General features: G+C 35.5%; 2 protein-coding genes across 2 annotated transcripts; one reads left to right on the top strand and one right to left on the bottom strand.

Moving 5' to 3' along the window:
- Positions 1–2,358: 2,358 nt before the first annotated feature.
- Positions 2,359–4,044, top strand: LOC132271450 (uncharacterized). The gene has a single exon (XM_059772838.1). It carries the CDS (start codon positions 2,489–2,491, stop codon positions 3,437–3,439), a length of 951 nt encoding a protein of 316 aa, XP_059628821.1. The 5' UTR covers positions 2,359–2,488; the 3' UTR covers positions 3,440–4,044.
- Positions 4,045–4,981: 937 nt separating this feature from the next.
- On the bottom strand, positions 4,982–15,186 carry LOC132271449 (uncharacterized). The gene is made up of 9 exons (XM_059772837.1): positions 14,990–15,186; positions 11,330–11,663; positions 10,791–10,901; positions 10,666–10,705; positions 10,499–10,581; positions 7,856–7,933; positions 7,671–7,724; positions 7,292–7,426; positions 4,982–7,165 (listed from the first exon to the last, which is right to left on the bottom strand). Exons 2-9 carry the CDS (start codon positions 11,627–11,629, stop codon positions 5,288–5,290), a joined length of 2,679 nt encoding a protein of 892 aa, XP_059628820.1. The 5' UTR covers positions 11,630–11,663; positions 14,990–15,186; the 3' UTR covers positions 4,982–5,287.
- Positions 15,187–25,183: the final 9,997 nt, after the last annotated feature.

Here is a 25,183-nt window from a genome sequence, read left to right as displayed (position 1 = left end):
AACCACCACAATTCAGAAACATATCTACAAAAATTTAGAAACATACCCAGATTAGAGCCTTAAAACGCTGACTTATAATTTTAAAGAGAGAAAGAGAGAGCACAAATTGAAGAGAGAGAATAGAATGGAAAAATCAAGAAGATGGTAAAAACGAAGAGAGTGAGGAATTGGGGAGAGAATTAAAGCTACCACATAAATCATTGATGCTACTTGGAAAGAAATTAATTCAAAAAATAAAATATTCACAAAAATTATGTTCATGAAATAATCACAAAAATTTAGAAACGTACTCATGAAAATCCATATTAGGGATTATGACTTAAAATATTATATTCGGAAAGGAGATTATGGCATAAATATGTGCATGAGGAATGTAAAATCGAAGGAAGAAAGAGAGCACACCAGAATTGAAGACGGAGAAAGAGGAAATCGTTGGAAGCGAGAATTGAAGAGGGAGATTGTGCAATAAAGAAGCATGTTAGCCAGCATTTTTTTCTTTTCTTTCTTTCTTAATTAAGATTCTGACATGGCATAGCCACATAAGATTCGTATGAAAGTCAGGCATCTTTAGTCGGACGCCTATCATTATTCATTCTTTAAACTTTGGATTGTCTCAAGGATAAAGCAATGTGGGCGTGAATCCTCTGAAGTGGGTTCCTATTCTATCCCCTGCAGTGAGCTCTTAAGTAATCTATGTTTGGCCACGTGGTTCTTCATTTAATAGCCATTGAGATCGTGTTTAGCAATTACACCACCATTTATAAGTAACATTTCACCATCACTTATAATTAACATCATAGGATTTTAAAAAGTAATATCACCATTTGTAAAAGGGTAACATCACCACTTAAAAAGTAAAAATTGTTGACAGTCAAATACCTCATAATCTCCTTCAAAATCCTCTTTAAATTAACATGTGACTATTTTTTTAGATGTTTTATTTTTTTATGATAAAATATAACTTAAAAAATATATAAATAATATGTTGAATTAAGTTAGATTTATGTGTGACTATTAATTTTTCAGCACTATGTAAATAACTTATTTTGATGGTGAAGGTGGTGAGTATGGCGATTAATATTAAACTTTGCCAAATTTTTTCTTTTGATGGTGAAGGTGGTGAGTGTGGCAATTAATATTAAACTTTGTCAATTTTTTTTTAAAGATATGTCAAATAATTTATACTTAAGTGTATGTTTTTTTAATATTTGAAAAAAAAAAAAAAAAAGGGAGATGTGGCTCTTTTCATTATATTTGGAAACATCAAGTGTTTTGTTTGTTGTCTAAATTTAATCCAAGTGATTTTAATTTTGGTTTAAATTCTTTAAATTAACATGTTAAAGTGTTTTTAAAATATTTTAATTTTAAATAATAACATAAATGTTATGTTGAATTGAGTTACGTTTATATGTGACATTACTTAGTCTACATTATGTGCATACCTTATTTTGAGGGTGAAGATGGTTTATTTTATTAATTTAGCTGTCAACAGCCCTTTTTACGTGGTAATGTTATCATTTTATAAATGGTGATATAACTTTTTAGACTATTATGATGTTACTTATAAATTTTGGTAAAATGTTACTTATAAATGGTAATATAATTGCTAAACGCGGTCTCAGTGTCCGTTAGCTGAAGAATGACGTGACTAAATATAGATCACTTAAAACTCACTATAGGAAACCGCAGGGGAATCACACTACAGAAGATTTGCGCCCAACGTCTCGAAATGTTGTATTCTTTAAACATTGTTTTCATGGACGAAAGAGGAAAAAAAATAAAATATATATACACACACACATATACACGAGAAACTCAAGTGAGGAGGGGTAATAGAATTTTTATAATTTTAAGGGAAAAAGATAATATTTTATAAGTATATATTTCAAAATAACAAAATTAGTAGGACAAAGTAGTAAAAAAATCTTAGTATATTGTGACGTCCCGTACACTTGAGACGGTGCAAATTACTTTACAATAAGATTCACAAATTTATCTCTACCATCCTTGCAGTGTATTGGAGATAATTTTAATGTCACACGAAACTTTTTAGGATTTACCCAAAAACTAATTATAATATAAGATGAATTTATAATTTAACAAAATATTGGAAGTCATATCTCCGTATATTTAATGTAGATGGATGGGCCTTGCTTCTAGAAAACAAGTTGCCACATCATCTAGATAAGGGGTCATTGGTCAACTCTATTTTATTACCCAAAGCACAAGACACAAGACCTCAAATATGTAGTACTATTCAAACTTCAAACTTCAAACGCCATCCTCATAGAATTAGAAGCCTCTAGACCATAAAAAATTCCACATTTCAACCCCCTTAAACCCCCCCTTTCCCTCCCCCCCGCCTCATTGTTCATTCCTCTTTCTCTCTCCTCCTGTATCCCTTATTCCCCTTCTCCTCTCTCTATCTCTATCGAAGGACCAAACACAACTAATCAACCACAAGGGTCTCCTCACACACACACAAAACATGGGCACTTTGGTGGGACATGTTGCACCTGGCTTTGGCTTCTTTGTCATTGGACTATGGCACCTCCTCAACCACATCAAGCACCATGCTCTCCACCCAAACTCCTACACATCCTTGCCATGGTTCCCAACCTCAAAGTCAAGATACCTAGAGCTCTTCTTGATCATGGGAGCCTCCTCCATGTCCATCGCCATGGAGCTCTTCATTGGGCCCCACAAACACCACCCCTTAGACCATGACGGCACCATACCCTCCAACCATCTCCACAACTTCGAGCACTCCTCCATCTCCATGACCTTCTTCGTCTATGCGGCATTGTCCATCCTCCTAGACCGCGCTGCTGCACCCCCAAAACCACGCCACGGCCTCACCCAACTGCTCGGAGCCATCGCCTTCGGCCAGCAGCTTCTCCTCTTCCACCTCCATTCTGCTGACCACATGGGCGTGGAAGGCCAATACCACATGCTCCTCCAAGTTGTCATACTCGTGTCTCTAGTCACCACTCTCATGGGTGTTGGTTACCCTAAGAGCTTCATGGTCAGTTTTGTTAGGTCACTTAGCATATTGTTCCAAGGTGTTTGGCTTATCGTTATGGGGTTCATGCTTTGGACACCTGAATTGATGCCTAAAGGTTGCTTCATGAAATTGGAAGACGGTCACTTTGTGGTCCGGTGCACCGCGGATGAAGCCCTCCACCGTGCTAAATCGCTGGTGAATCTTCAGTTCAGCTGGTACTTGATTGGAGTGACCATTTTTGCAGTGTCCATTTACTTGGTGTTGATCAGATTTTATGGCGGCAAAATTGAATACCAATCTCTAGCAAAATATGAAGAACACCTAGAAGAAGATACCGAGGATGTTGAGGCTCAGAATAAAAGCAAACAAGGCAACTCCAAGAGTTTTCTTGATCATATGGGAAAAGGGTTTGGACCAATTGACATGGAAAGGTAGAAATTAATAATAATAACGAGTCAATAATCTGACAAATTCTGTTAATTTTATGCGAATAGGGATTGATATTATCATTATGTTAAAAATATTAATGACATCATTCTCATTCGCATAAATCAGTAGGAAATGTCATATCAGACTCTCAATTATTTTTCTAATAATAAGGTGTGTGTAAAAAATTAGGTTGGTGGTATTGTATCCCACTTTGTTTTAATTAAGCCCACAATTAATAGTGTTGGCTTAGTGAGAGCAAACAATTAATTTGGGGGCAAAAAGGTAAAGAGTGTGAATAGATTGATATTGTTTGGTTTGTATTGATGGGTTTTTAGCTTAGGAGGGCTCATTGTGTTTTTGTGCATGTATAGAAGAAAGTTAGTGATTTATGAGAGAGGTCATATATTTAGTTGAATTAGTAATTAATGAGAGTGGTCATATTCGTTTTTTTCTCTTTTCGTGTTTTTTTTTTTTTTTTTTCGTTTTTGTGGGTCCCTCAGTGAGAGGGGTCATGTATTTTGTTAATTGTTTCATGAAACCACCACCTTCTTGTAAAGGTCTCTATTTTATTTGATTCTGGACATGAGCCTGGTTTTCAGCTGATTCTCTAATTGATATGTTTCAGAATTTAATTTTTAGTCACTTACAATGTCAAATCGTCAATGTATAGATCTTGTGTTTATCCACTTTGAAAACCAGCCTTTAAATAAATAATAATAATATTTTATGTTACACAGAAATACAAAAAGGTAAGAAATATGCAACACTAAATTCCAAAATATGAAACATTTTGAAACCAAAATTCCCATTTTATAGAAATTATAGTAAGTAGAGGCCATATCATGCAAAACTGATACCAATACTCGAATAGTGAAACAATATCAATAATATTATCAAATTATATATCGATCATGAGAATGATAACAGGGTGACAATGATTTCCAGTTGTACCATGATAAGAGAGGCAAGCTATTACTGGCTTTTTCAAAGAACGGCAATTATTATTATTATTATTTTTTATTATTTTTTTTGGTGGTAAAAATGTATCAACCTGCCCACTAAATTACTTTAGACTTGATTTGCAATTTATAAATACATCCAATCATTTACAATTTATAAATACATCCAATCATCCGCAAATAAGGTGCATCATTTAAGTTCAAATCTCACTTAGTGATCTCAGATTTACTGATCTAAATTTGTCATTACACCAAGAATTAGAATTTAGTGATACTTTCTCACCTTAGTAAAAAATTGATAATTCAAGTCTCCATAAGAGCAAAATAGAGCGAGAGCTCGAATCTCACTACCAACATGTTTTAGACATCGTGTATGTAAAAAAGTAATGTTAAAAAAATAATAATAATAAAAAATAAATAAATAAAACACCTCTTCAAATTTCACCACCACTGAATTGATAAATGTATTAAATAATTCATCTAACTCAAAAATAATTGTCTCAATCTAATGGTTAAATATGGAGAGCTATCTCAATCTAGTAGTTAAATGTGATTATGAAATAATAATATATACATACATATAGATATATGCAAGGGGCAATGTAATCTCTCACTGCTGCTTATAATGGACTATGATGAATATGTTATCTTTACACTCAATTATAAGTACATCCAAAACTACTTTTTATAGGATTAGTCTCCCTACCTCTCTACAAGAAAGAAAATGCAAGAGATACAATCAACAATCACAATGATTAGTTCACACAATATAATTCAGAGAGGTCAGTGTAATCTCTATTCTCTGGGCATCAATGAAATTCTAGATTTTCTGTTTTGGGTCATAACAGCCCCCCTTGAATCTTATAACCAACAAAATGCAATCCCAACTCTTTAATCATTTTACTCCAACTGATGCCATCAAATCATCATACTCTGGATCACTCTCCTGCTTTCTCACTTTTGCTGAATTACCTCCCTGATGAGGCAAAACCGGTGCAGAAGTGGGCGAGAAAGGATCATAAATTTGCTGCACTCCCGGATGGCTAGAACCTGGCTTACCAGATGCAAACGGACGATTGCTGCTAAACTGTTGATTTGGAGAAGGCAAGAGATTTGGTGGTCGAGTTCCTGCGCCGGGATAATTTTGCTGAAGTTGCATGGGATTTCCAAGCCTGGGAGGGAAAGGGCCAGCCAAATTGGCCATTTGGGGAGCTGGACTGAAGTTTCTTGGCGCAACTTGAGGAACAGTTGAATTTGGTGCAATAGGACCTGGATTCGGAAATGCTGCTGCATGCCTGAGTGGGGTTGGAGTTGAAGCTGGATTACCCGCGAAGGGAACAGATATCTGAGATCGAGGTTGATTCATCAGGTTGTTAACCTGTGGCCCAGGGAAACCTTGCATGACAGCTTGTGGGGTTGGACTATGCATTGCTGGCCGGAAAGGTGGTGTTTGAGGTGCCTGAGGTGGCTGCACTGTAGGTTGTCGGGGCAATGTAGGCTGATTGTTTGGCCTTGGAACCATTTGAGGGGCTGGATTCTGCGGCCTGTGAGGCTGAAAAGTGAAATCACTTGAACTTGGATGTTGTGGCTTCGGAGCTGTTACAGAAGGGGGTTTTATGGGAGTAAAATTTGGGGCACTTCCAGAAGCAGGACTCAAGATTCCTGATTGTGAAGGAGGTGGTAGTGTTGATGTGGATCCCATTGATGAGGGAATTGGTGTGATACCTAATACAGGATTTGGGGAAGCATTAGGTGCTGCAGCCAGAGACATCATCGGACGTGCTGGTGGAACAGGTGAAGAATGGATGGATGCGGGAAGTAAAGAAGATGATACAGGGGAAAGCCCCACTTGAGACCGTGGAACAGAAGTAAAGACAGGAGCTGCAATAGGACGGTTCACAGCTGTACTGGATGACTCAGGGGCAGCAGACCTGGATGGGAAGGTTACAGGTGAAACCATATTGGATGAAGAAAAATTTGATAATGGAGCTCCAGACCCAACAATGGGTTGTGAGGCTACAGGATACGGCCCCTGCGGGGGGACCATTGGTGGTACCATCTGCGCCATGCTGCCCATACCAATAGAGATAGGTGTGCCTGCCGGAGGCTGAGACCATTGAGTAGAGTTACCAGCAGGGGTCAATGGTCGGTCAGGGAGTGGTCCTGACAGAGGTCTTGATGCTGGTTGAGGCATTGAAGGCATTAAAGGCCTCAAATTTGGGGAAGGCCCTGTTGGTGTGGCTTGGTTACCAGTAAATTGAGGCGGGCCTGAAGTATTGGGTTGAGCTGGTAAGGGCTGGAAAGATGGCATGGGAAAATTTCTTGGTGGGCCAGTGTGACCAAAGTGGGGTACCTGAGGCATGTAAGGGCGCTGCAAAACTGGTGGCTGTGGTCCACGGGGACCAAAGCCAAATCCAGCTGTCATAAGTGGTCGAGGACCAAACAATGACGGCATATTTGAGGGATTGAATGATGATGATGATACTTGGACAGGATTGCTGAGTAGTGGTGCTGAAGAATTTGGAGGAATGAGTCCAGGTTGTGGATGTATTGGAGTCTGAGGCAAACCTGCTGAGAACCATGGACCTGAATAAGGTTGAAACTGGCCTTGTATCGGAATTTGCACAGATCCTGAAATTGGTTGTGCCAGTCCCTGGTCTAACCCAACAGGAGAGATCATATAAGGGGTTGATGCGCCTTCACTTTGATTACCAACACTGACATTCTCACCAGAAATTGAAGTCTCTGTTGTGGAAGTGGCTGTTGGATTTACCTAATTAAAAGGTATTAACAGTTACAATGAGATGTAAAGAGGGAAACACCACAAATAAGCTCTATGGTATAACAGAACAAGCATGAAAGAGATAGGTATATAGAATCATCAGTATATGAAACTCACTGAAACTGGGGTGACTAACAGTTCAATTAGGGCAACTGCAGCATCAACCTTCCCATATGCATCAGCAGAGACACGAACATACAACTCATGATAAGCACCATGGATTTCATTTCCATCCGATGAGGTGATTTCACTCTGGAAATAAGACACGCAAAAAAATTTAGGACCTCAGTTTAAACATTGTGTTACACTGTAGCAAACATCAGAGAATAAATTATATGAACAAATAGTAAACAATTCAAGGTAACATATATTAAGAAAAAACTAAGGAAAGAAAAAATAAATAAAAGATCAAACAGGAGAGTGCAGAATCAATGAAGAAGAAGTTTCTGTTTGACCATGTGAAACGGTATATACTTTTATTTATCAGACACACTACCTTCTCTCCTGTATCTGCTTTTGTACCATAAACTTGTATCTTAGCTCCAGTTTCCTGATTTGCAATTTGAAAAACAATTGATGAGTAAATGGTGATCTCTTCACATTAAAATCTTTAGCTAGAATGCATGGGCCTTTTATAAACTCACAAATCAATAAGATAGTGGCATCAAACAATATGCATACCTTCTCCACTCGCTTTTGAGTATCACTTGCAGGCCCAAATATAAGACCAAGAAAATTGTATCCAGGATATTCCTTGATCTGCAAAGGCAATATACCACATGGCGTTAGGAACTAAAATTTATTTCACTGGCACTTGATTTTCAGATATCATGATATGTCTCATCTAGGACAGCAAATAAACCTAGATTTACCAAGCAAAATTTATTTCACTGGCACTTGATTTTCAGATATCATGATATGTCTCATCTAGGACAGCAAATAAACTGAGATTTACCAAGCTCAAGTTGGTTTCAAGCTTGTTTATCAAACCATCTGAGCCAGATAAAGTCCAAGCTCGGCTTGAAAATGTGAAGAGCAGTTAACAGTGTTGTTCGTAATCTTCCCTACATGTCATGGCTATTTAAAATTTCAAATAACTATTTTAGTGCCTTGTGCATTTAATGTGTCCAATGAAAAAGATGAGTTAAAGAGACAGAAGGTGGCAGGGCTATTAAACCTTCTTACGCACCATTGTCTGACACATCAGGTTGTCCTATTCTTGTTTTACTCATTTCACTTTTAAGTATTTATATATAACCAATAGGTGTTTGGCATATTGATCACAAAAGTTAACCGCTGAAGGTCGCAAACGGTAGCCAGCCAGGGTTAACTAGCTCGCAAGCTTGCTAATGACTAGCAACAAGCTACAACAGGAAACTTGAAGCTCAGCCGAGTTTGATCACCTCAACATTCCAGCAGAGCCGAACCTTAAAAATTATATATATGGCTCATCATCTGGGCTGGGTTCATTTGCAGCCCTAGTCTCATCCTACAAGAAGTAATAGCTTGATGGCAGAAATATCAAATCCATTGATAAATAATCGATGTAGATATATACCATACATCTAACCAGTTCATAATCAGAATAGATGAGACCATGATCTCATAATTAAACAGAATACATCATGCAATGCCAATTTTCCTTTATGATTGTTGTGTTCTATCTGCAGCATTGAAATACTGCAAGGACTATAAATTAGTTAATTTTCACCAAACTTCTTCCTCCAGCAGCATACGAAACCTGAATCTATCTCACTTTATACAACCAAGTGAAAAAATCATGAAAATCTAAAAGGTAATGGATACCTCCAGAACTATTCACAAATTTCTCAATATTCTGAAAATAACATAAACTTATTATTTCTAAAATGCTTTGCTTTTCTCAAAGACAGGTACACATTAAGCTTTCTCTAAACTATTCCTGCTAAATACCCCGGTCCTCATGTCCTAATGTCGAGGAGCTAAATAATTATAAGAAACCTTTATTTCATCACAATGTTAAGAAAGATTGGATGCATTATGGAGATTTCATTTGTTTAAAGGTTCCCATCTATCACCTAAATAGGTGTCCCTAAGGTCAATTTTCCTAGGAAAAAGTTATATTGATAGATAATTTAAATAATACAAAAATAAATAAATAAACTTATTTTTTCCTATGGCCAATTTTTCTTTTCCTAACAAAAATTTAAACATATTTTCTAATACTTCGTGATAGTCCGTATATTATTTCTGTCGATCACCCATGAAGCTGCACTGAAGAAGCATTTATCTGTAGTTAGAGCATAAACAAAATGGTGCAGCTATAACTAATACCTTCATTCTTTTCTTTTCTTGTTTTTTTTTTTTTTTTTAAACACAAAACAGAAGATATTATTGGTAGAAAAGAAAAGAATGTACAACTCGCAAGAATGACAGGCCTCTGATGAACAGATAACAAAATGCAAATCAAATAAAGAAATCCTTTGTTCTTACCACAGGTACCAAATAATAATATAAAGTATTAGCCAATGACAACTACTGCCAAATTTTGTCAGTATATCTAGGGGCTACTACTAAAGATCTTTGATTGAACAGAGGTGTCATTGAAAAAAAGTTGCCTTAATTATTGAATTACACCTTGGTGCGGTGTTATATGTATGTTTTTCATATCACACATTGATCAACACATAATAAGTTCATAATTTAATACACAAAGAGACAATAAAAATTGACTCCTTTATTAGGACCCAAAAGCAATAAAGTCCTACTAACCCCAGGAAATCCTTGTCTGCTTGGGGGCAGCAGGCAGCTTCACATATCTACTTATAACCATTCTAGGGCATCAGCATTCATTAAATCAAATACCATCATGTCCTCTCAAATGCCAATTCATGTCTTTTTCAGTTTTCCTCTTTTCTGAGTGGCACCTTCAATTTTAATTTCATTTTTCGGAATTAGAACTCGTCCCTTCGAATTTCTGATTTTATTAGCTTCTAACAGCCATGATCCAATCTGACATGAATTCAACTATTGTGTCAAAAAAAAACTTTTATGACACTAAAATCGACTCTCCACTGTCCTGACATTATAGCACGTACCATGATTCAGTGAAAACACCTTTACCCCTCGTATCATCGAAGCTATTGATTCCTCTAAAACTTAGGATGCATATGTGATCTCTATCGACTAAATCCATACCCCACAGCCTTGCACATTTTAGTAAGTTTGTTGCATGACTGTAGGATAGAAGAATAAGCCACTTTCTCTTTCAGAGATAATTATGACATCATACAAACTGAGAACAAAAGGCAGCAAGCAATATGTGATAACTGTAAGTGAACTTACAGGAATAGGAACTTTAGCCTCTTTCAGCAAGGGTTTATAATCAGACGGGGCCTTGTAGCTTGGGTTCAACTTTAGTATTTCACCTAGAAATCAAAAAGAACATAAGCATGCCATATATAAAGTTATAAAAGAAAGACATCAATTTAGAAAGGCCTTGTTGAATGTACCAATAGCTTCTCGTCTTTCCAGTTCCAACAGTTCTGAATTCTACATCAGCAAATTATAAATTAAGTGTTTCAAAAGCTAAAACCTGTGTAACATGGAAATACTGAAACCCGAATGATTAGTTTACCTCATTGTTAATCCGATGACCTGAAGACTCATGGTCCTGATTCTGGGCTGCTGGTGATGAGTCTTGATTGTCCCCAGAAGCCAGACTTTGCGTGAGTTGATCAACTCGAATCTGCACAAAATTTATACCACCAAACAGGCAGCAATATCACTTGGTGCAACGGGAAGTCCATGCAAGCCATATATAAAGAAGAAACTGACATTGCAACACCCAATGACAATAGGGGAAGTCTTAAATTTCCACCAGCTGAGCAGTAAAATATTCCTCCAACAATTGGGTCTATAATCGCCTCCAACTCATTACTAAAAACTTATAACTAACACCTAAATGAAGATCTTTTTAAAATAAAAATAAAACTATAATAAAAAACAAGGCCAGATACCAAAAACAAAAAATGCAAAATCAGTCCAAATTAAATGCCATAAAGTTAGAAATGAAAATGACAAAAAAAAAAAAAAAAAAAAAAAAAATCTTTCAAGAAGTCTTGGCAAAATAAAAAGATGAAAATCTTGTACAAGCCACAAACTATCACTAAATACCTGATAAGCTAAGGCTCTTCCTTTTCTGACAGCAGCATCCTGTGTCAGATCAAGGGCCCATTTTGTTTTCCTTTGCACTTGTTTGGTACTTTCTTCATTCGTTGCATCACTGCCTCCCAGCTTTTTACCACCACGGAATATGGGAACCAATGAACCTGATAATTTGTTTTTTGGTATTACAAATCCAGACTTTGCTGCGAACTTAGAAATCTTTGGTGTACTTGTAGATGCAGCAGCCGTAGCAGTGGTCTGAAGACGGTGAGGTTCAAGAGTAGATGCCTGCTCAACCTTCGTGCTCATCTTTCTCTCCAAACACGTCCCAACTATCACTTAGCTTGGATTACACAAATGTAGAAGATAAGTCGGTTCAGAAACTAATCTAAGATGACAGTCACTCCAAAACTACCTAACACTCAGAGTTTACCACACAGGAGGGGAGAGTAAATAAAACTGAAAATCTATTTATTGAGTTAAAAAAAAAGTCGTCCATAAAAAGGTAGCTGTGAATCAACAGTAATGACTAGTGTGTGGAACTTCTCTATATAGAAATTCTATAACAATTATAGCTCAAGCAAATAGTTACTTCAACTGCATACAGGTTTAAAGATTTATGAGGATATAATACATCATCAAAGACACAGATTGAAATGGTGTAAGGAATATGGTGTTGAAAAGAGTGGGATATTGGAAAGGTTATGCAGCCACCAGGGGGTTAGAGACTTGTGGTTTGACTGATAGAACTGGTAGATAAAGCTTTCATAATGGCATTGCCAAAGTGGGATCAGCCACCCAAGATCACATCACACACATGTTAGTCAGTTGTTACCCCACTAAACATGAGCAGGTAAAATATAAGTAGATACCAATAAGGGCACAAAATATTTTATGCAGAAATTGTTAATACGAACCACTCCACAAGGGTACTTCGGAAAGTGTGAGCGACATGTACTGCACATGACACAACATAGACATGGGTATGAAACGTATCAAACAGACCTTTTTGTCAGACACGTACAAGACACTTGTGTCCAGGAAGAGGAAGATTGAGTAAATTCATAATTAGAGTTCCATGAGATAGCTTCCCAATTTTGACCATATATTACATGGATATGTCAAAGTGCACAATCCACGACATAGACATGGGTATGAAACGTATCAAACAAACCTTTTGTCAGACACGTACGAGACACTTGTGTCCAGAAGAGGAAGATTGAGCAAATTCGTAATTAGAGTTCCATGAGATATTTTCCCAATTTTGATCCTATATTACATGGATTTGTCAAAGTCAGTTAAGGACGCGTGTTAAACATTCTATGTTTTGTAAACATTTTACTATAACCTAGGGATAAATGAAAAAGTGGACAGCTGTGTTCTTGTGCCCTAAAATAGATGGATAAACCTAGACATGTTGGATTGAAAAATATTGTACAAGTCCTGAAAATAATTTAAACTGTGTGCTTAAAGCACAAAAATAAATTAACAAATGAAAATAAAAAATAAAAAAATAAAAGAGAGAGAGAGAGAGAGAAAATATGGTACAAAACTCAAGCTTTTTGCAACTAGAGAGAGATTTTTACCAATATGGGATTTCAATTTCACTCATCATTATGTGATATTGTCTATTCAAAATTAAGCCGATTTATGATCTTTATAAAACTCTAATAACAAGCAAGAACCTTTCACTCATCCTACACTACAACCAAAAAAAAAAAAAAAACAAACACACGCCCACTTTGCTACCGGACACGAGTACGCCTTTGTATAAGAGTATCAAACTTACGTAATGAAAACTTAGGATAGGGGCTCTATTTTACTCATCGGAAGGGGAAAAAAAAACTTAGAATAGGGGGACTGGGCTAAAAATGAGTCCAAAATTGAGTGCAGGTACAGGAACACGTCGGACTTAGCCAAATACACATCACATCTCATATGATACGTAACAGGTAATTTAAAAATCCTGTGAGGATATTCTTGAATATCCTGAGACATTGTTTTAAAATAAAAATATTAACCATAGGAAACACTTTACAAAGACAAAAAAGAAATGGGCAGAAATATAGAAAACTAGAAGGTTTTATAAGGATAAAATAAAATTATCAATTGATTAAAGTTAGCTTGAAAATACAAAAGAACTTGGAAAGCACTTGAAAATTTAGAAAGATTTCTTGTATTATAATGCTAAGTGTGAATAATGTATCACTTCCCTTTTTCCTCTGCATGAAGCCAAATGTGTCCAAGAACAAAAGCTCTTGAAGAGCTCCATCAATGTGATCTTCATTTACTACTTGTTCCTATGGAATACCGCTTCTATTAAAAAAAATCTAGGATCTTGGTGATTGTTGACCTCGAAGGGCACAATATACTTTGACAACTAAAAACCCTAATCAAAGAGCTTCTTCACCTGTCCAACACATGGATACTTGTGTCAGATTGGTATCAGTGTATCACATACTAATGTCAACACGTGAACCTTGGAGTAAAGAGAAGAGTCTGGACAACACAGAGTATGCATGCTACAAACAAAGAGAGATAATTCCAACAATAGACGAAGATATGAAAACTATCATCCATACAAATGGGAATTCCAATTAGTCCCATGAGCAATTCTTACTATGGGTCTTGAGTTAGTTGTAGGTCTTGATATTGGGAATAATCAGAAGAGAATAACTTTAGATCCGATTTAACATAATTATTAGAAACTCTTATCATCAACAAGATTTTCTCTCTGAACATGTGAACAAAGCTCAGATTACATTCCAAAGGTGGCTTCTTGAGACTTCCAAGCTAGTATAACATCCTCCAAAGTTTTAGATGTAGTTATTACTGGTAACACAAAAGGTGCTAGCATTATATTGGTTTTTCAAACTAAACTCAAGATTAAAGTTTGTTTTGGCTAGCGACCGTTATGCATTATTTTGCAACCAAATAAAGGAACTTAATTTGACTCAAAAACCATAATATTTTGTTCAAATTACTTATCAAGAAAATAATAATAACATTCTGTTCATATTACATATCCAAATAATAGTAGCAACATTTTGTTTATATTGAGAGGGTGGGCTTATGAATTTTCAAGTAATGCACCCCTTCATTAATATCAAAAGCACTTGCTGCTCTCTTTCTCCAAAAACAAAAAGCCCCACCACTCTCTTAGTCATGACTCATGATTTCATGCCTCATGACCCAAAAAATAGTTCAACAAACACCCAATTCACATTTCACACCCTGAGATGAGTTTTTGTTCAGCAGTTCCCCAAATAACAAATTACACAAACACCCAGTACTCACACCTTCCAGTGCTGTTTGGTTGATGAGAAAATGCAGGAACAGAAAATTAAACTTTCTCAAATCATTTATTTTTCCATAAAATTGGAACTCGAGAACACATAGACCTCCATCAAACTGAGCCTGGTGATGCAAGTAACTGGATTAATTAAGTTGCCATTATTCAGAGAGCATAATATTCACAGTTATGACTTCATTATTGTCCTTCGTCTCTCACCCAATAACAAAATTGCTTATTTCTAACAATAACAAAATTCAAAATGATATTTAAAGGGCATTACAAGATTATACAGAGTTCAATCCACAAATGTACAGACATCTAAACTTTAAAACCTAACCCTAGTTTTAGATGTAGAGAGAGAGTGCGTGGAATACCTGTACGAGTTGAGTTGAGATCTACATATGCATATATATAATTTATATTATATATATACTCCGAGTGTGAAGAACAAGAAGAAATCGGGACTAGGGCTCGTGAGAACTGAACGAACTACTCCAGAGAAGGGTCTTGGAGCAACAAAAGCTCAGAACACTCTCCCCTATTAGGTGAATAAAAGAAGGTACCGGTCTTCGAATCCTGGGATGCACTGCTTCAAATGATTTTATTTTATTTTTTATTTTATTTTTTTATTTTTCGTGAAGGGGTGTGTCATGTGTGCTAGGTAATCCTAAATTTTATTAACTACTATATTTAAAGCTTACCATTAGTTAAAAAACATTTTAGGTGTTTTTTTTTTATAATATATTATATAAAGTACTATTTTCAAAATTAAGGCCCCGTTTGGCACGCATTTTGTTTATGCTATTTTTGTTTTTAGGTTCTACATTGTCGATTTTGGCAACAAAAACATGTTTAGTGTGATCTTATTTTATTTTACACAATGTTAAAACACTTCGTGAATAGTGGCCCAAAACCAAAACACCAAAAAGTTATTTTTTCTTGTTTTGACAATTGTTCATGGCCTAAAACTATATTTTGCATACTTCTGTTTCCAACATTTTCACAACAAAACATCGTTCTCAAACATACTTTCGATTTTTTTCCAAAACATTCCTATAGCAAAAATATTGTTTCTATTTTAGCCAAAAATAAAATATCAAAAACAAAACATTTAAAACAAAACGCATGCCAAACGAGCCATAAATAGCTTTCTATATGTTGGTAACAATATTTTTTTAAGTACTTTCATTGCTAGCAAGCAGAATGCAAGTCATTAAGAATCTAAATAAAATTGTTAAAATTGCACTAGAAGAATATGGTGATATTAACAAGAATTGTAAATTTAGATATATTATTGGGCAAATTACATTTAACACCTATGAAATTTTCATTTTGTACACCTAAATAGAAGTATGCGCGATATATTTTCATTTTGTACACCTAAATAGAAGTATGCGCGATATATTCATCTACCACTCTTGTGGTTTCACTCTTGAGTGATGCATCAAATCAATGTAGGGTAATTATACTTTTGGACATAAATAACCTTGATATTGTGAGAAGACCAAATTGTCCATTAATTGAACTGAAATTATATCATTCAAAAAAGACAAAAGTGCCCTTTCTCTTTATCTCTACGTCCAGCCATGCAAAACTTTTTCCTCCACTATTTGAATTAAGTTTTGCACGGAACATCAATGGTCCATCAAGCCAATGTCTTATGCTAACCCATGTTTTGCATGTAACTGCACAAGTTAGGCCATGTTAGGAATAGCCAAGACAATGGTCTTTGGAAGTATCTTTATTTTTTGTGTTTCAGCTATAATCATGTTATTTGCTTGTGCATCCTAGTGATAGGGACATTGGTAATGTAGTGTGGCATTTTTTGAAAGTGTGGTACAATATATTATATTATGCTTACTAATTCACCAACATATACATATCAACAAGTCATAAATATTACATCATATAAGTTCTCAAGTACCAATGCTAACAAGCATATTCATGTTCCATACATACTGATTTACAAAATAAGGTGCCCACATAACTTATACACATGTTTACTGCCCATACACATAAACTAGTGAGGCCAAAAAAGAACATGTTTAAGTTAGTAAGTACTGCCCATATAACCAAAAATAATGGTGAGCCCATTAAGAAGGGGTAAAAACATAAGTTACTCTCGTCAACTTCCTTCCAAATTTTTCTTTTGAATAATGGTTAAGTGCCTTAAGATTATATATGTAAATTAACTTTCATATTCAAAAGTCAAATAGTCAATTTGGACCTTACTGTTATATTTTTCATACTTCTATTTAACTGCACAATATGTAAACCACGTGGGTGTTAGATGTAATTTGCCCATTATTATTTTATAAATTAATATTTGGAATTATCTAAACTTGATATAGATTTATTTTAGAATAAGTAGAGACAAGAATTTGGTCTGTATTTGTAAGATTGTGTAGTTAAGAAATACGTAAATATTTTGGCCATGTTTGGTACGTGTTAGTGTTTTTGGCGTTTTGTTTTAACCTAAAACGAAACAAGTATTTTGCTATGGATTTGCAGTGGGAATTTCAGAAGCAGAAACATGTATAACATGTTTGGCAAGGTCTTACGTTTCAAGAAATTTAAAAACAAAACATGTTTGGCAGAGTCAAACTGTTGCCAAAATTACTGAAACAAAAATAAGAAACATGTTTGGTAAATAGTGTTTTTGATTTGTTTTTGAAAATTTAAAATATATTATTAAATTATTATTATATAGAGAGTACATTTTTTTATATGTTTTGAAAAAAAAAAAAAATTAACACATAATTTTTTCCCCTTATCAACAGTTAATAATTTTATAAAAAGTATGATGATATGAGTAAGAATGCATAGGTAAATTTTGCATAATTTGACACATCTCTTGTATGTACATCGTCATTGAGCTTAATGCAAAATCCACGTTTTGCAATGATAATTGAAATTAAATCCCCTTTCACAGGAGGTGCACCTCCAAGACTTGAAAATTTTGTCAAAACTTATTCATTTGTTTGGATGTAAAATATTTTTCAAAAAATATTTTTTTATTTTTTAGTGTTTGGTTGTTATAAAATATTTACGAAGTCAAAAAAATATATTAAAATTGAACAAAAATAATTTATCCATCAATTTTCGGCAAGTGCCCGCTCAATGGATTCAACCCCAATCTCAACGTAGATTTTTGACAAATACCGAAAAAATAAAAATAAAAGAATATTTTACCTAAAAAAAGAAAAATGTTTTCAAAAAAAAATTATTTTAATTATGTCGAAACAAACAGAACCTAATGCAAATCCCCTTCTTTTTCATTGAACATAATGCAAATCGTATTGGTAAAAGTTAATCCCCTTGTCATTTAAACTTAATGCAAATCCCCTTCTTAGTAGAGACATTGTAGCCATGGGAGCAATCATGTTCGATGAATGGATCCATTTGAATGAAAATTGTTAAAGGCTGCTAAAATTTTTGGTACTTAAAAAAATAATGCAACCACCTGCTTTAAAATTATAACAAGGTAAATTCTAACATCAAAGCTCTCAAGGAAATAATAACATCAAAGTTCTCATTAAAATTACACCAAGGTAAATTCTAGTTGCAGAATACCGTTTTATACTAGAACCCAAAAAAGAAAAAGAAAAAAAGATTACATTAATGATGATACAATTCAACAGAACGCACACAAGAGATCTTTAGTAGTGGAAATACAAGAATGATACACAGCAACAACAAAGCCTTTTCTCCAACCAAAATGCATATATATATGTGTAAATAAACTTTTTTTTTTTTGGTTAAAGGGTAAGCTATGTAAATTAACTTCCTGAGTATGGACGATTTCCAAGTTTTTTGAGAAGAGGACCTCAAAATAATTTTCATCATAACAGTCCCATTACACAACAAGAGAGGAGCACAACAACATTACCCAATTGTCCAAAAAAAAAACAAGAATTAGCAAAGTGATGAAAACAATCATCTATTAAATAGAAAGTTGAAATATTGATTACACTAAAAAAATATACCTTTTTTCATGCCCAAATTTGTAACATTGAAATCCCACTCAAGATGCAACATCCCATATAGTTTGGGTAATACACAGCAACTGCCATATGCACACAAGAGTACAACAACATTACCAAAGTGTAGTAACAGTTATGTACTAAAACTCTTAAAAAATTGAACAAAGTCAAAATGCATCATCTCATTTATTATTGGTAATACATAACAGCCCCACATACCCACAAGAGCACATAACATCAGTAAAAAGCACAACAACATTACCAACTCAAGTAATACACAGCAGTGTTCAAAGCTAAATACTTTCACCATTGTTCTTTTTTGGAAGCTCAGTTAGGATCAAATCCTTCATGGCTTGGCGGAGTATTTGGTCAACTCAATCTCTTATTGCTGCTGGTTGTCGCTGGATAGTGGGTAATGGGCACTCTATTCACATTTGGACGGATCATTGGGTTCCTAAGCACCTGTTTCCTCTTCCGAGACCACCACATTTGCTCGTTCCCCAGTTTGTGGCGGAATTGATCGATCCTTCAGGTCAGGGATGGAATGTGGATTTACTTCATTGTATTTTTCCAAATGCCACTATTGATGTTATCCTTAAATGTGGATTCAATGTTTTTTCTAATGCGGATAGGTTGGGTTGGGTTTGGAATCCAATGGTATGTTTTCAGTGAGATCAGCTTATAAATTGGCGTATGGTCTTCTGGAAGGGGGGAATCACTCTTTGGTGGGTCTTGGTTTACAGTTTGGTAGTAAGTCTTTACGGAAGAGTATTTGGTCTTGTGGGACTATGCCAAAAATATAGCATTTCTTGTGGAAATGTTGTAAACGTGCTCTTCCTGTTCGTGAACGCTTAAGCATTCGTGGTCTTGATGTTGATATTGTGTGCCCTAGGTGTGGTTTAACTGAGGAATCTATTGAACATTTGCTTTTCCACTGTCCCCATTTTGTGCAGGTTTGGAAGCTTTTCCCGCTTCGATTAGACTTTGCTATGGATCATCATTCCTCCTTTGTAGATTGGTGGTTACGTTTGTCTAAACAGTGGGGGCATAAGGAGGGGGGATCGGATGTGTTGGGTTTCATTGATTTCTGTTGTTGGTTTATTTGGAAGGTTAGAAATAATTTTATTTTTCGTGAAGAGCTTTGGGATGCGATGAAGATTGTTAGATTGACATGTTCTTCACTCTGGGAGTTCAAGGAGGGGTTAGACGTTTCATTTTTGAGTTAGTCCCGAGGTTAGCTTCAATCTTTCCCCCCCCCCCCCCCCCTCCCCAGCCTTTCTCATCTTCTTTGTCTAGATGGTTGCCCCTTCCTCCAGGTATTATTAAGTGTAATATGGATGCGTCTTTTTCTGAATCTTCTCAAGTGGGAGGCAGTGGCGCTGTTTTTCGAGATTCGTCGGGCTCTATTCTGCAGGCTGTGGTTTTTAGTCAATTCCCTGCCTTAAGTGCGACTTTAGCTGAGGCTATCTGTCTACGCAAAGCAGTTTTTTGGGCGTTATCTATCCCATTTGCTATGGTTTGGTTTGAATCAGATTCTTTGGCTTTGGTTAAGGCTATGTCTGAAATTGATCTAGGGCCTATTGATATTCAAGCCATTTCCTTTGATATTCGGCTGGCGCTTCGGTCTTTCACCTCATCTTCTCTTCGCTATGTTCCTAGGCATGGCAATGAGGTGGCCAATGTTCTTGCATCGCTTTCCCGAACTCATTTGCCTAAGGATGTTTCTCTTGTCCATATTCCTTTTGAGATTCTTCTTCTAGCAGCTAAAGATTGTATGGTTTGATTTGTTGCTGCTTGTTTCTCTTTGCCAAGGTAAAAAAAAAAAAAAAAAAAAAAAAAAAAAAAGTAATACACAGCAGTGTACTAAACACCAAAAAGGAAAATTGTAGACAATAAATATACCTTTTTTCAGGCCCATCTTTCATCCTCCCAGATAATACACAATAGCCCCCATATGAACACTGTGATACCCCTTGGTTCTAAAGCCACGGGTGATCAAGTCTGAGCATAGATCCAAGGGATACCAGATAATTAATATTTAAATGAACACAAAATACAAAAGAATAATAAGAAAAAAATAAAGGCCGAAAGAAATCTAAAATATAAATCCTTAAAATTAAATAATTAAAATACAATAATCCAAAACCTCCAATAACTAAACAACTCGGGAATCCAACAAGTGGACCCCTAAACAAAATTCAACTGACAAACTGAACTAAATAAGGAATCCAAAACTAAACATAAATAGCAGGCCTACGTAGTCGGAAGAATGAGTGACCATCTCTGCTTAGCACGAACAAGCTCTAAGGCTGGAACCGTCCGATAGCTGAAAAAAATAATAGTGGGTCAGGCCCGCGAACAAGTTCTACTCTAAATAAGCATAAATAAAGTCTAATATGTATATGACCATACTATGCATCCAATACAAGATTTAAAAATCATGTTTCAGTCATTTAAATTACTAAAATAAGACTAAGCAATTAAATCATTTATATCTGTTAACAGTATGCAAAATTTGTTTAGACTTTCATACTGTTCAATTCATTAGCATATAGATATTAATTATGCAATATGGGGTTTTAATACAACATGAAATAATATTTAGAATCCTCAATATTAACCCAAAACAGTTCAAAAATCCCAAAAATATCAAAACAATGCTTAAAACCATTTCCAGTATACATTTAGGCAAGAGAGCTTGCTCTCAAAAGTGGAGAGCAAGCTTCCACACCAAGGGAGCCAGCTCCCCTACCCTTGGAGCCAGCTCTGTGTGTGATACCCCTCGGATCCGAGACACGGGTTGATCAGGCCCAGGTCTAAACCCGAGGGAATATCAACCAATTAAAGTATTTTAAATGAACACAGAATACAAAACTGAATATGAAATAATTAACAGCTGGAAGAAATCTAAAATAAAATCCTTTAAAATTAATAACTTAAAATCCAAAACCTCCAATCGTTTAAACAACTTGGAAATCCATCCATTGGACCCCTAATACGAAAATCCAAACTGAAGTATAAATAATAAAATATCCAAAATGAAACCATAGAGAGAAGTCCTACGTCGTCATAAGAGTGAATAGAAATCTCTGCTTAGCACGATCAGGTCTAAGTCTAGAACTGACGAGTACTTGAAAAATAGAAGTGGGTCAGGCCCATGAACAAGTTTTATCCTACTACAATCCAAGTAGAGACTCGATACGCATATACATTCTAACCAACTCAACAATATCTATATAGTCCGTATATATTTATATATCCACACTACAGGACTCTCACTGGACTATGCAGGGGGTCTCAACCTGAGTAGAAGGCAACATGCAAAGTGCACCTGAGTGGGCATGAGTACCTAAGCCTAACAGGGTATACCTCAACCTAGCATATCTAGCTACGCATCCTACTACATATACGCTCCCTAACCGATGACTCTGAGACTCAGCCTCATATCGCAGTACCATAAAAATATATTTAAAGTCCATCCTATCCATTCAAAGTAAGTCCAGTTAGTCATTCAGCTTGTGCAACTTCTTTAACTTAACATAAATAGCAAGTAATCCAATTAGTCATTCAGCTTGTGCAGCTTCTTTGACTTAATTATAAGTAGGATTTTATTTGTATAATTCGTTCCCTTATTCCGATATAGGTAGGATTTAGCAATTTGAGCTAATCCAAACCTAAACATACCACCGTCCTATACCGGTGCATGAAATCCATCATCCAGCAGTTGACAATACAACCATATATGTAAATACCAACTATTCTATAAAGTCCACAATTGATAATAATATATTAAATATAGGCATCAATTGTTCCATATTAAACATGATAAAATTTTATAAATTAACAGGCTTATACATATTACTTTCCAAGATCCAATAACTGACTATACATATCATGCATATGAATATCAATTAATTCCAAGTTAGCATAACAGAACATATAAATTCACATGTTTACTTTTAATACCAAACCAACACTAAATAAAATAAGTCGTTAACTGATAACCGTTATTTAAATCCGTAGTCAGCAGTAGTTAAATTCATGCATGCTTATTCCTACCACTGTTCCATATTTAGCAGGGTGTAACCATCCACAGTAAACTGCTAAATTAATCATAAGTAATTAAAACTCTTCATCTCCAATAACAGTTTCTAGATTTGCATGTAACGATTTATGTAATGTTTCACTGTAAACCCTAGTGTTTTAATACACATCAACCAACCCTTAGAAGTTTTAATATGGCCTTAGAACATACTGAAAACCCCTAATATACCTCTTAACAGAATCTGAAAATCCTAAAATCCAAGCCTCGTAGCCCAAACTGTCGCCAAAAAACCAAAAAAATGAGAAAATTGGAGAGAGCCTGCTCCCTCAAAGAGGGAGCTTGCTCTCTAAAGCTTGGAGCCGGCTCCCCACCATGGGGAGCCGCCTCCATGGTCTTTAAAGCTGAATCCCTCCTTGAGGGAGCCTGCTCTTTCATTTGGGGAGACTGCTCCCCTTCAACGGGAGTCGGCTCTCCTTCTGCTCTTCATCTCTTTCAACTCCGACGGTTTCCCGACGGTCTTCCCTCCATTCCCAGGATACCTAGGTGTTTAAAATAAGTCCCAGCAGGTTCCTGGACCCATTAAATTCTTTGTTCAATTACCAACACTAGTTTAACATGAATTTTGCACACAGAACTTAACCCGGCCCGTTAATTAATCAAAAACACGTACTGTTTTAAGACGTTCAACCAAACGAACCAGATTAATTCTAATCTTTCCCCATGTGTTTCAGAACTAGTAAAATTCATTATTCATCAACTGTTATCAATTTAAGTCATGAATTATGTACAAAGAATGTAAAATAAGAAGTTAACAGTTCATGAGCACATATTGATACAGACAATGCAAACATCCGTAATAAATTGATTTTAATCTTTCTCTGTTCCTGGAATTGAGTTGGACATGCAAAGAACACGAGTCAAAGAGATAGAGTTAGGATTAGAACTTGCCTTTAGGTCTCAATCCGAAACCTTACTCCGACGTTGTAATACCCCTAGTTTTCAAAAGGATAAAAAGGGAATTTAATTTTGTTTTGTTAGCATTTTGATTTAATTATGTGACTTATGTGGTTTATTTGCTTAGTTAATTTAGTGTGAATTTATTTTAAATTAATTGGTTAATTGTTATTATGTATTTGTTTTATTTAATTGGTTAATTGTAATTATTTGTTGGTTGGTTTTATTTAATTGTTTAATTGTGATTAAATTTACTTCTTTGATTTATTGGTTTTAATTGGCGTGTTTTTATCTGGAAGCTTAGGTGGGTTATTTGTTTTAAACATGTGTGCTAGGGTTTTATTTTCATATAGTTTTAGGACTACGACGTATATTAGGTTTTAATTAATAACTTGTAGATATAAGTTTAAGCCGACTTAGGATGTGGGATGCATATATATATATATATTCTTAGACGTCTGCTAGGGTTGTGGAAAAACCCTATTCACGTGATAGGGTCTTGAGAGGAAAAAACCAGAGAGTGGTCTGGAGAGGAAAACACAGAAAGAAAATCACAGAGTGTCTTGAAAGTTAAACAGAGGGGTTGCTTCTGGATGGAACCAAGAAGCAATAGAGGAAGGGAGCAATGACTAGAGGAGGAAGGGAAGGTCTTGGGGTTGCCAAAAATTGCAGACGGATGACGGATGTTGAAAGGTTTCAAACCGAAACCTAAAGGCAAGTTTCATTCTATTCTTTTTCTGTAAACTTGTGTTCTTTGCATTCTTTTTAGACTCCAGGGATTAATTTAAATTATTAAAACATGGTGGATGATGCATATTATACCAGACAGTAATTTGTTTTCGCTTAAAAGATCTGAAGTTGGTTCTTGCATAAAACTGGGTTAAATATGGTTTTAAACTTCGGTAAATTAGTTTGTAAGGGAATTCAAAGAGTTTCTAGGATGGTTTGGACTATAATTTACCACTAAAAACTTTGAAATGGAATGTGGATACATGTTTCAGACTTAAACTATTCGTATGCTTAGTTAAACTGAAGTTGGTTTTGCTTGCATAAATTATTGTGTATTGTTTTAGCTTTTTGTTAATCGGTTCACACTAGAATAGGAGGAGTCTCTAGGGATCTAAGAACTTTAATGGAACCCTAAAAATCTTAGAAAGGTCTGGAATAGGACACTGGACTTCGTCGAAAGCACAGACAATAACTGCACGAGCAGAGGTGAAGCAGAGAAGACTGGAGAAGGCTCAAAGGAGGAGAAAGCCGGCTCTAGAAGGTGGGAGCCTGCTCCCCCCTTCATAGAGCCAGCTCTAAGGGGTTAGGGAGCTGGCTCTAGGTGGCATAGAGCCTGCTCTTTGATTTTAGATCAGGCTCCCTTGGTTAAGTCACGTTTGGATGCATCCTGGAGCTGTTTGGGCACTATTTGGGCCATGTTTGAAATTCTAAATGGTTTCAGGGACTGGAATGAGAATTCTAAAAGTAATTTTAAGGTATTTTAATTCCTCTAATTGTATATTTTGGTCCATAGGGAAAATGGAATAAACAGTGTAAAAATAAGCGACTTTGTATGCTGTTAACAGATAGGAAGGACT

This window comes from Cornus florida, unplaced genomic scaffold, assembly GCF_030987335.1.
Source record: "Cornus florida cultivar Cherokee Brave unplaced genomic scaffold, ASM3098733v1 CherokeeBrave_3.0.0_Hap2_Chr08, whole genome shotgun sequence".
NCBI lineage: Eukaryota > Viridiplantae > Streptophyta > Magnoliopsida > Cornales > Cornaceae > Cornus > Cornus florida.
This window is presented reverse-complemented; position numbering and strand designations above follow the sequence as displayed.

Bases quoted from the DNA above. Each gene is read 5' to 3' on its own strand.
- LOC132271449 (XM_059772837.1), bottom strand. From the start codon at position 11,629: ATGAGCACGAAGGTTGAGCAGGCATCTACTCTTGAACCTCACCGTCTT. The intron at 7,934-10,498 runs GTAAGTTCACTT...TTGCCTTTGCAG, and splicing joins AGGCTAAAGTTCCTATTCCT to ATCAAGGAATATCCTGGATA. The intron at 7,725-7,855 runs GTATGCATATTG...ATTGCAAATCAG, and splicing joins CTCAAAAGCGAGTGGAGAAG to GAAACTGGAGCTAAGATACA.
- LOC132271450 (XM_059772838.1), top strand. From the start codon at position 2,489: ATGGGCACTTTGGTGGGACATGTTGCACCTGGCTTTGGCTTCTTTGTC.